This window comes from Condylura cristata, unplaced genomic scaffold, assembly GCF_000260355.1.
Source record: "Condylura cristata isolate star-nosed mole 26May11 unplaced genomic scaffold, ConCri1.0 scaffold00017, whole genome shotgun sequence".
Lineage (NCBI taxonomy): Eukaryota > Metazoa > Chordata > Mammalia > Eulipotyphla > Talpidae > Condylura > Condylura cristata.
Window position 1 is genome coordinate 5,248,907 of NW_004567118.1, and position 10,315 is coordinate 5,259,221.

At 53.5% G+C, this 10,315-nt stretch overlaps 2 protein-coding genes and 2 non-coding genes across 4 annotated transcripts in view; all 4 read left to right on the forward strand.

The window, feature by feature from the left end:
- The first annotated feature begins 2,604 nt into the window (after positions 1-2,604).
- Positions 2,605-6,454, forward strand: ARL5C (ADP-ribosylation factor-like 5C). The gene is given in 8 exon segments (XM_012726046.1): positions 2,605-2,655; positions 2,776-2,843; positions 3,785-3,932; positions 4,605-4,653; positions 4,656-4,687; positions 5,083-5,092; positions 5,162-5,303; positions 6,406-6,454. Coding segments are annotated over 8 exon segments (549 nt in total).
- A 104-nt stretch (positions 6,455-6,558) lies between these two features.
- Positions 6,559-10,315, forward strand: part of PLXDC1 (plexin domain containing 1) — a 53,792-nt gene continuing 50,035 nt past the window's right edge. The window contains exons 1-3 of the mRNA XM_012726047.1: positions 6,559-6,565; positions 9,111-9,169; positions 9,629-9,658. Coding sequence (XP_012581501.1) covers positions 6,559-6,565; positions 9,111-9,169; positions 9,629-9,658 — 96 coding nt within the window. The remainder of the gene's footprint in view (positions 6,566-9,110; positions 9,170-9,628; positions 9,659-10,315) is intronic.
- Positions 7,824-7,895, forward strand: TRNAC-GCA. Its single transcript has one exon. It is a non-coding gene; the product is annotated as a tRNA-Cys (tRNA).
- On the forward strand, positions 8,563-8,634 carry TRNAC-GCA. Its single transcript has one exon. It is a non-coding gene; the product is annotated as a tRNA-Cys (tRNA).

The window sequence follows — 10,315 nt, forward strand, 5'->3', positions numbered from 1 at the left end:
TGGCTTGGAAGTGAAGGGTGTTCCAGTCTAGCACCCTAGAGAAAAATTTTGTCTTAGCCCCAATAATCACATCCTCAGAGAAGTGTGCCTTGGCTCTCTTCCAAATCAGGCTTTCCCACCCTATTGTCTCTCAGGGTTCTTTGTTCTGTAAGCTCCATATGATCCAGACTGGATCTGTTTTATCAATTTGGCATGTTTCCTGACTCCTGACTTGTATTTGTCAAATAAGCTAATAAATGAATGAATGCACCGAAGACCCGGGGCCTCATGGGGGAGACGGCTCTTGCTCTTCTTGTCTGTCTGCTGAATGTTCTCCAGCAGAACGTCACTTTCAATTCTGCAGTTAGTAGCGGTAGGGAGCAGGATGCACTAAGAGGTTCCTTCTCCTTGCCTATTCCCCAGAACCTGAGGATAAAAAGGCATAAGCATTACTCCTTCCTCCAGTACCCATCTGTGTCCCCAGCCTATCCCACCCTGCTCCTTTCTAGGGCTCATAAGGCTCTGGTAATAGATTCTCCTTCCTTCTGACTCTAGGCACCGAGCTGGGTGGGAGGGGAGGAGAATTCTGTATTTAGGGAACTTCTTTCCCCGACATACTTCCCAGCCTTCTTCAATCCTCTTCAACGTGTACTTATCCCTTGTTTTAATACTCTTATGTAATTTCTCTGGCTGTAGCTTAACTCATTATATTTTAGTCCAATTGCAATATACTCCTACCAAGTACCAAGTGCCAGGCACTGGACCCAGCCCAGTGGGGCAGATGTGAAGAGACATGAACCCACGGCCTGAGCTCACAGGTGCTCAGAGGAAACAGATTTGTCAGTCAACAACTTCAGTGTAGGGAGAAGCCCTACCTACCCCTTTGCCTGGAGACCCCTGGAGACCCAGGACTGAGCTTGGGAAGTAAATGGCTTTATGGCAGGCAGCTAAGTGGTTTCAGAAATACTTCCTAAGAAGCCAGTCTTTTAGGTAGAGGAATGCAGAAGCAGAAGCACAGTGGGTGAGAGCTGGGCATGTGTGGGCAAGGGCCAGTGGATGCAGAACACAAATCTGCAGAGGCAGGTGAAGGCAGTTCACAGAGGGCTTGAATGTTGGGGGAGGAGACAGCTGAAGCCAGTGGGCAGTGGGGACCCAGGGAAGGTTTGAGCTGCGCCTCTGGTAGTTAATGGGATGGTGAGGATGCCCCCGTTAAGCGGTAGGCAGTGATAGGGTTGACCATTTAGTGGAGGGGCGCACAGTGGCCTACAGGGGGTGGTGGAGTGGAAGGAGCAGGCGCTCGGGTGTGATGGTTGGCTTCTCCAGCCACCCCTCAGCCCGGGCTTGGTTTGCTTCCTCCACTTCCATCTTTGTTTCCCTCAGTTTAAACAAAGAAGGAAATTCACAAACTATAACAGATTCTGCCTTCCTCTCCTCACGCTCTCTTGGTCCAGGTTCCCCTCTGCTGGCTGAGAATCTGGGACTCCTCCGGGGCTCTCTTGCTGAGCAGGTCTCATGCTCCAGGCCTGTTTCAGACGCCCACCCTGAGGAAAAGCCACCAAGGCAATCCACTTATCAATGAACGCTAGAAGCAGCATACTTTGCTCCCATCAGTGGCCCATTACCAAGGGACCTGCAAGGAGAGGAGGGAGCTCACTTTGACAACACTCAAACTCCTGAAACTGCTAGAGGTCTATTGTCAGACTATTCTCCCTGTTCACAAAGGCTCCCTGAGCCTCTGCCGCAAGGCGGCTACAACAGGGTGGTGGTTCTTGCTGCTGTCTAGTGCCTAGAGGAGGCACGGCAAGACAGGGAAGCCTGGATGGCCTGGTGGGCTCTTGTGTGCAGTACCCTAGATTTGCAATGGAAGTACCCAGAGAACTCCGGAACTTTCTCAGATTGATAGGGAATATGGGGAGTCTGGAGGCCATTTTCTGGACTTCTAGGGGCCTGGACAGGTAGCTTGTTGTCATTTTAGGACCCAGGAGGGGGCCAGCGACCCCAGGGTTTCCTAGCCCGGCTGGTGACAAGTGGGGCCTCGGTGACCTCATCGGCAAATTTGCCAATCCTCCCGGGGCGGCAGGGGTCGGGGGGCTCCGACCCTCGGGCCGGATTGGTGTTGGCGAGGACCACGGAGTCCCAGCCTCCGCCTGGCGGAGTCCGCCATCCGAAGGCTAAGTTAATGGGCGTACTCGTGAAAAAGGGTAAGGGGCACACATATTTTCCAAGGGACTCCTTTAACCCCTCTCTCTCCTGGGGCTCCCCTGATCCGGAGTCGTCCGGCAGAGGCGCCCGAGGCGGGGAACCTCGGGCTTGGAGGGTCCTGCCTGCGCGCTCCTCGCGGGCTCCGCAGTCTCCCCACCTCCTCTCACCAGCCCCTCGCTGACGGCGCTGGGCTGGGACGGCGTTTCAGCTCGCCCCAGGGCTCAGGACTGAGCCAGTCTCCTTCTCCCTGCTTCCCCCCCACCCCCACCTTGCACCCCTTTCCCGCGGTTGCACTTGGTGCTGGCTCTTTCCCGGAGACCCCTTCTTTGGGCAAGCACCGAGCCGAGACCCCTGGGACTTCAGCTTTTCTGGAAACGTGGAGCGGGGCAGGTGGGACTCTGCGCTCGTTTTCACTATCCGGAAATGAAGCAGATGTCCGGGGCCCGCGGGAAGGATTGTGTGTGTATTGGTGGAGTAGGGTGGGGTCAGAGGTCCCCCAGCCTGCTGGGTCCACTTGACTCCTCCCTGGGAGGCTTGGTGGGACAAACAGGCCCTAGGTCATCGACTTTGGCCCTGACCCTGTCTGTGCCTCAGATGCCGCCAGAGCACAAAGTTATCCTGGGACTGGTCAGTGCAGGAAAGACCACCATTCTCTACCAGTTGTAGGTGCTTCTCAGATGGGGAAAAGCGTGTGTGTGTGTGTGGGGGGCGCGCGGTGAGGGGGTCCCTGGCCTTCCCACCAGATTTGGACCAATCACCGGAGCCCATCCTTAGGTTTTCCGGGTTTCCCTATAGTGAGGAGAGAGGGGGGTGGCGGTGTGACCTTCCTGGTATAGGGTGTCGGGGTGTTAAGTGGCCCCTCAGCCAGGCATTGGTTACTGCTCGTGTGGGGAATCCTCCCCTCCCCCACCTCCCCACTCCCCTCCCCCAGCTGCCAAAGCCTTGTCTGGTTTGACACTTTTTCTTCCTGCTCTGTGTTCCCCCAGCTCCACGCTCCCACTTGCGGCAAGTGTTTCCTTCCAACTCCTGCACCCCGCCTTCGTCTCTTCATTGTCTCTCCCTTTCTTCAAACCCAAAGGCGAACTAGCTTAATTTTTTTCTTGAATTAGAAGAAAAGGAAAGAAGCCACTCAGTACAAGAATATGTATCCCTCTCACTCCTAGCCCCCAGCTGTCCTCCCCAGACCTGCAAAGGCATTCCTGGTGTGTAAATGCGTTGTGGTTTGTGTCGCTTTAAACAATACACCTGTCTGATGGCCTTCACATGTGTATTTTTCCTACTCCCTTCCTCCTCCAAGTGTGGTCCGCTGGCAGCACTGGCATCATCTGGAGACATTTTAGAAATGCAAAAACTTTGACTCTCCCTCCCCCCACCTGCATTTTAATGCAACTCCCAGGTGATTCCCACTGCATGTTCCAGCTGGGGCGACTGCTCTAAGTCCCCATCTCTGGGTGGGAGCCAGGGCAGGACTTGGTCTCCTTTCGTCCCTCCTCTGTGCCCAGCAGATGCTCAGGGAACTGGACTGAGTTAGATTCAGCCTGACTTAGGAGCAGAGCTGGCAATGGGCTGAGATGAATTCTTGCCACTCTTTCTCCTTCCCCAGCCTGATGAACGAAGTGGTCCATACACACTCCACCATCGGCGGCAAGGTGGAGGAGGCTGTCCTGCAGAAGACTCATTTCCTCATGTGGGACTTCAGGGGACAGGAAGCTCTGAACGCTGTCTGGACTGTGGACTACTTCAACGTGGAGGTGAGGAGGTGCTTGGCCTGGAAGGGCCTCCAAGGCAGCTGTGTGACATTAGCTAGTTACTTAACCTCTCTGTGTCTCCCACTTGTGAGGTGGAGCTTCATAATAGCCTCCCTTGGTGGTGGTAAAATTAAAAAATAAAACAACTGTAACTGCTTATGTGTCAAATGCTGTGGCCAGCACAGTGTCTGATAACTTGCTGGCCTCTTTCTGCTGGATGCATTGCTTGGGTAGGCCCTTCATTGCCACAGGTCTTACTTTCCCATTCAGGTAGTAGCAGAATTCAGTGCTTTAATTCCTGGAGTTCAGATTCCAGCTCTGCCACCCACGAGCTGGGTGGTGGGCAGCTGAGGGCAGCCTTAGTCACCTCACTGAACCTAGTCTTGGCATTTGTGAAATGGGGGTCAATATGGCTCCACTTCCCAGGGCTGTGGGAGGTCTAAATGGAGCCCTGATTGCCTGGTGCTGAGCGCAGCTTCTGGCAACAAGCAGAACCTGGGCTTGTACCCAGGTGTGGGGGAGGGGGACTAGGTCATTGAGATCTTGAAATGGGACAATGTTTTTCTGGGGGGCTTGCTTTTGGGCAGTGCAGAGGTCAGTGAGGGAGCACAATGGACTGGAGACGCCATCACCAAAGAGAAAGCCCACCACTTACAGTCCCCCTCTGCTGCTCAGTTCATCATTCTTGTGATTGACAGCACTGACGGGCAGCGACTGCTGACCACTGGGGTGAGCTCCACGAGATACTGTCCCATGAGGTAAGCCCCTGGTGGCTGGGAGGGTCCTGCGTACTAGCTGTGGACCTCAGCCTATTCACCTGACCTCTCTGAGCTTCACCCCTGATGCCCCAATCTCTGAGAGCCTCTCTTCCCTCAATGTAGACAGGGATATTTGATCTCAGATGAAGCACAATAATGCCCTCAGCACAATGGGGCCCAGTATTGCTTGGTCCAAGTCCTAACCCTACCTCCTACTCATTGTGGGGTCCTGGACAAGTCACTGCATCTCTGCAAGTTTCCACAAATATAAAATGAGGAAGATCACCAAACTCTATCACCTGGCACTGTCGAGATGCCCCCCTGGGCTGGTGGGAGGCGCCCACAGCGGTGGTGTTATTTGCTGTGGCTGCTGCTGTTGCAGGCCAGTCAGGGAGGACTCACGGGGTTATGAGAAGGGAGGCTGGGCCTGGCAGAATGGGCAGGACTGAAATCCTCTGTCCACAGCCCTGTGAGATGCTTCTGTTCTGATCTTTGCCAACAAGCAAGATATGAAGGACTCTATGACCACTGTGGAAATCTCCTAATTCCTCACCCTCAGTAACATCAAAGATCACCCATGGCACATACAGGGTTGCTGTGCACTCACCAGAGAAGGGTTAGTGGCTGCCCTACATGGACGTCCAGGGCTCAGTCCAATCAATGGACAACTGTCTATCAGCACCTTCTTCTGGCAGCATCTGGCTGAAGTTAGATCCTGGGTCAAGTCAAGCTGAGCATGGCCCACAACTGAGGTGATGTGGGTCAGCAAGCAGTGAGCAAGACAGAGTCCATGCTGTCAAAGGGAAGACAAAGTCCTTGCTCTAGTGAGGAGTGGGTTGACACTCCACCGAAACCCCAACATTTGAGATAGTGTAACTGGAAGACTAAAGCTTGGGCCGCCTGTCACTACCAAATACCCATAGGGACAAGAATCGAATCTTTCAGGTGCACATTAATCAGATAGCCAGCAATCTGGAAGACGGGGTTTATCATCCTAAAGGAACTGCCTGAACTTTTCATTTCCAGTTGGTTTTTTATGAGTGGAACAAGGGCAGTTCAACAGTAAGCAGCCTTCAATGCTGCCAGGAGCTCGTGAAGTCCAGCCCAAGGAATCACCCATTTACGGCAGTGTCCTGGCCACACCTGGCTCAGGAAGATCCCTCCTCCCCCAACCCAGTCAGTTGAATTCAATCAGCATTTCCTAAGTAACCCCCACCCCACACTGGGCCAGGTGACACAGATGTGACCAACACCCCACCCTGGCTCGCAGTCAAATAGGCGAACTTGCTCTGGAGCCTCTTCCCAGGACCTTTGGAGTCACCCTGACTCTGCCCCCAGAGATGGAGTAGGCAGAAGTGGGCGTCACAGCCTCACCCAGAGATGCTGCTAAGGTGGGTCCTCTGATTCCTAGACACACAGAGGCCAATGTACCTCTCCTTCCTAACCTTTATTACAGTAGCACAACTGGACACCCTATGGGACGTTTCTGTTTATCTGCCAGCAGCTCCAGCCGCTGGCACAGTGCCCAGTGCATTGTAAGCAGTCATCTGTTTATATTTGTTGGTTGAAAGACTGGTTGTAACTTAGGTCTCCTTCTGTCTGTAACAGGGTAAAAAGGGTATCACTCTGTTACAGGTATGCTGGGGGCTGGGCCTGGGGGCTTGCAGGCCATCATCCTCCTGGAATCTGCTGAGCCTTGCTGTTCTCTCTCCCTGCAGGCTGCAGGAGGTGCTGCAGCAGCTGCAATTGCAGGCCACTGTCAGCTGATTGAGGCCATGCAGAAACTTTGGGGTTTTTGCATGGACCATGTGGGCAGAACACTCAAGTGACTGTTACCTTCTTAAAGCTCTCCGGTGGGAGCAGGGGCAGCTATGGACAGTGAGCTTGCCAGCATCCACTTAGCCCCACACTGAGAAACTGGCTGACATGCCTGGCATTGCTGCAGACGGGACAGCAGAAAAAGCTGCCCCTTACTTCATTGAAGCAGGGGTCCTTAGGGGCACTAGGGAAGCTGTTGCAGTGTTGAGGGAGTAGGAAGTAGCACTACCTCCCTCCAGCCCTCAACCTCTCTGTAGGACAAATTGGGGGGGCAGAGTAAGAAACTCCTGGAGTTGCTCTTAATTTCCTAGAACCCTACCACCTCCTCCTTACCACAGCCTGCTTCACCTTCATCCCATCTTCTGGTCCTTCTTCCACCTTTATTCCATACTTTGCGTTTAGGCATAGAAGATTCCAGAAAATGAAGTGGGTAGGTTCAGCAGTAGGACAGCAGAGCCAAAATCTGGTGGTGAGAAAGAGGAGCAACATTCCAGAGGGGATGTACAAGGCCCACAGGGGTTCCTTTCCCTTCCCCCCTCTGGCACCCTGGGAAATGCTGGCTCTGACTACAACAGCTTTGAATGTTGAGTGCCTCCAGTGTGATCCCACTCCTGAATGTCCCAGATTCCTAAAAGTTCTTCTTTGTGTGTCTTTTTGTAATGATTTTCCTCCCACATTGTTTTAAGGTTTTTACAACTATAATAAATGCCATTAAAAACGGCTCACTTGTTATTTTTACCTGCTCCTTCTGCCGGAACCTTAAACTGGCTTTCGGTTTTTGTACAAAACTCTGAGGCTAGGTGAAAATCTGCTTTGGCAGTGGAGGGTTGGGGCCCTCCAGTCCATTTGGCTGGGAATTAACTTTTCAGCCTTGGCCTCTACTGCTCTCTGCCAGGTAATGACACGTGGCTAGCTGTGACCGGGGAAACTCTGGGCTTGATTGGGCCCCTGGGGAGAGATACTGACTCCATGGAGCAGGAGTCCTAGAGGTCGGAAAAAATGAGATGGGGTGAAAACCCAGGCTGCCCATTTTACACCACAAAACCTGGGGTGGTCCTGAGGTTAGTGGGTCTCCTTCACAAGTCAAGCAATGGGCATCTCTAGAAACATATAGAGGGTTTAGAAATCCTTAATCCTGAGGTTGACCTGAGGTGTGATTGTGGAGAGGAACCCAGGCAATTTACCTGTTCTCAATCAGATTCTGTGTTCTTCCCATTAAATTATTCAGGCATAATTTACAGAAATAGTGTGACGAAGGAGTTGATGGCAATTCCATATTCCATAGAAATTTATCCTAATGGAAGGCACTTGTGGTGCTGGGGGTATAGCTCAGTGGTAGAGCATTTGACTGCAGATCAAGAGGTCCCCGGTTCAAATCCGGGTGCCCCCTCTCTCACTTCGGTTTTTCCTGTTTTCTCGTTCCGCTTGCCCACCTCTCAAAACGGGAGTGGACGACTCTTTAACCCCTACCAACCTCTTTTGCGATCGAACCAGCGCGGAGATCCGGACCCTGCCTGTCCTTAGGCTCAGCGTGTGCGTGTGTCTAAGGCTGAGCGTAGTGCAAGAGAGGGACAGGCGCTCCGGGTGACCCGTTGGTAGGAGATACGGACCGCTGACCACAGCAAGTCAGCCTACCCAATCAGTGAACCCCGACGGTTGTTTCCAGGGAGGAAGACTGAATTTCTAAGGGTCTAGGTTGGGCTGGGGAAGGAGGCCTAGAGAAGCTCGCGTGAAGGTGTTGGGTGGAGATTGGGAAGCCGAGAAACAGTAAAAAGGTTCTTGCGGGGCGGGGTTGGAGGATCCCAGCCCAGAAGAGGACGCCGGCCCCGAAGTGAGGCTCGAGACTTGCACGCCCACATCCCCAAATTGCATTTTTTATGAAAATAGCGATCGAAATATTTAGGTCAGAGCTTGAGAAAACAAGCTGCCCTCCGATGAATCTCTTGAGATTCAAATTTGCTTTGGTTTTGTAAACCGCAGCGCTCACATTCTCAAAATGTCACAGCGCCTGCGCAGCAATAATACTAAACGACTACCGGCGGCCACTCGTCGGCAGAGGGGGTATAGCTCAGTGGTAGAGCATTTGACTGCAGATCAAGAGGTCCCCGGTTCAAATCCGGGTGCCCCCTGCGCAGTGCTTTTTTTATTTTAACTTTTATACTTTTTCTTCCCTAACTTTTTGTGGGGTTTTCTTTGCCACCTCTCTTCTGGACGAATGAGAAAGGGAGAAAGAGTGCAAGAAATTGGGGAATTCTACAGCTGTGACTCAGAATGTGGTCTCTTGACTAGCACCACCACCTACGAACGTGTTAGAAATGCCTATTCCCAGTTGCACCCCAGAACTATTGAATTAGAAACTGGACCAGAAATCCGTGTTTTAATAAGCGCTCCAGGTGATTTTGATGTACGCTCAAGTTCTAGAGATTTACATTTTAAAAAAATGTACACATCATTGTCTTCTAATGTTTTCAAATTACTGTTTCAAGCTGAACCCTACAGTGACTACAAAATAAGACAGTCCGCCGGGCACCCCCAATGCGGGGGAGGGGTTGTGCCAATAGATGGGGGCCGCAGCTGGAATTCCCTCCTGGGTCCCCTCACCCAGATCTTCTGAGGAAGGGGCGACCTGAGGGTCTGGAAGTCCAGGTGGCGCTCAGCGCCCGGGTAGGTCCGGAAAACCCGGAACCCGCCACACGCGAGAGCGGCGGCGCGGGCCATGGCCACTAGGGGGCAACAAGGAGCCGCACCTGAGAGCGGCCGCTGGTTCGATCCCACTAGAGTCGGCAAAATTGGGATTTAAGTTAGACACTAGGAAGAACTTACAGACAGGCCTTGCCTTGTCCAAGGTAAAGAAATAGAGGGTTTGGGACTGGCCCCGGTAGTTTTTTTGGGGTCCTGGGGCTTGAGGAAGGAGGAACTGGCACGCTCAGAGTTTCGAAAATCTTTAGTTGTTGTATCTTGTCAGGTCCCCTCTGGGGCCACGACGCCAGAAGAAACCTTCCTTGTTCAGCCCACACTGTTCCTTTCCCTCTCCCCACGCATGCATATCCCTACTCCTGGGGGAACCCCCCCGGGGGCGCTCAGCTCTCCAGCCCCCTCACCCCTCACTCTCCCACCCTCCAGAGCTCCAGCTACTTGCCGTCGCTGCCCCAAGTAGGTCAGGGGAGGGGAGAGGCACCTCCGTGTCCTGACCTGATTCCCTGACGTCTATTAAATCTCTGAAATTGAGGGTATTTTTATTCTGTCCTGGAAGAAAAAAAAATATGTTCTCTCCCCAGAGTGTGGTACAAGGTGGGGTGAGATGTCGCCTAGATCTAGGCTGGCTTTGAAGAATGACTGGGTGGACCCTGAGCAGGCCCCGGGTCCCCAGGGAGGCGGGTGTCCTCCCTCGCCTTCTGAGGTGGGGGCTGGGCTCGGCTATTTCAAAGAAGGGGTGAGCCAGGCACCCCTGTCTTCTGGGCGGGAGGGCAAGACAGTGCTAGAAATAGGGGGTGGTGGGATAAAGTGGAGTGGAGGCGTGGGATGGGGGTGGACTAGGGGCTTTCTCTATTGGGGAGAGAACTGGGGGTCCTGGCTGCCCAGGGTGAGGGGAACAAGTATCGGAAACCCGCCGAACTCTGAGGAACAAACAAACCCCAGAAAGTCGAGAAGGCTGGAGGAGCGGGCGTGGGGGGATGCAGGACCCGGCCGGAGAAGCGGGGGCTGGTCCCCCCGGCCTTCCCTCTGCGGCTTTCCCGGCGTGGGGGCGGGCAACGAGGCCGGAGCCGAGGTGCGCGGCAGCGGGAGCTCGGGGCTCGCCTCCGCCCGGCC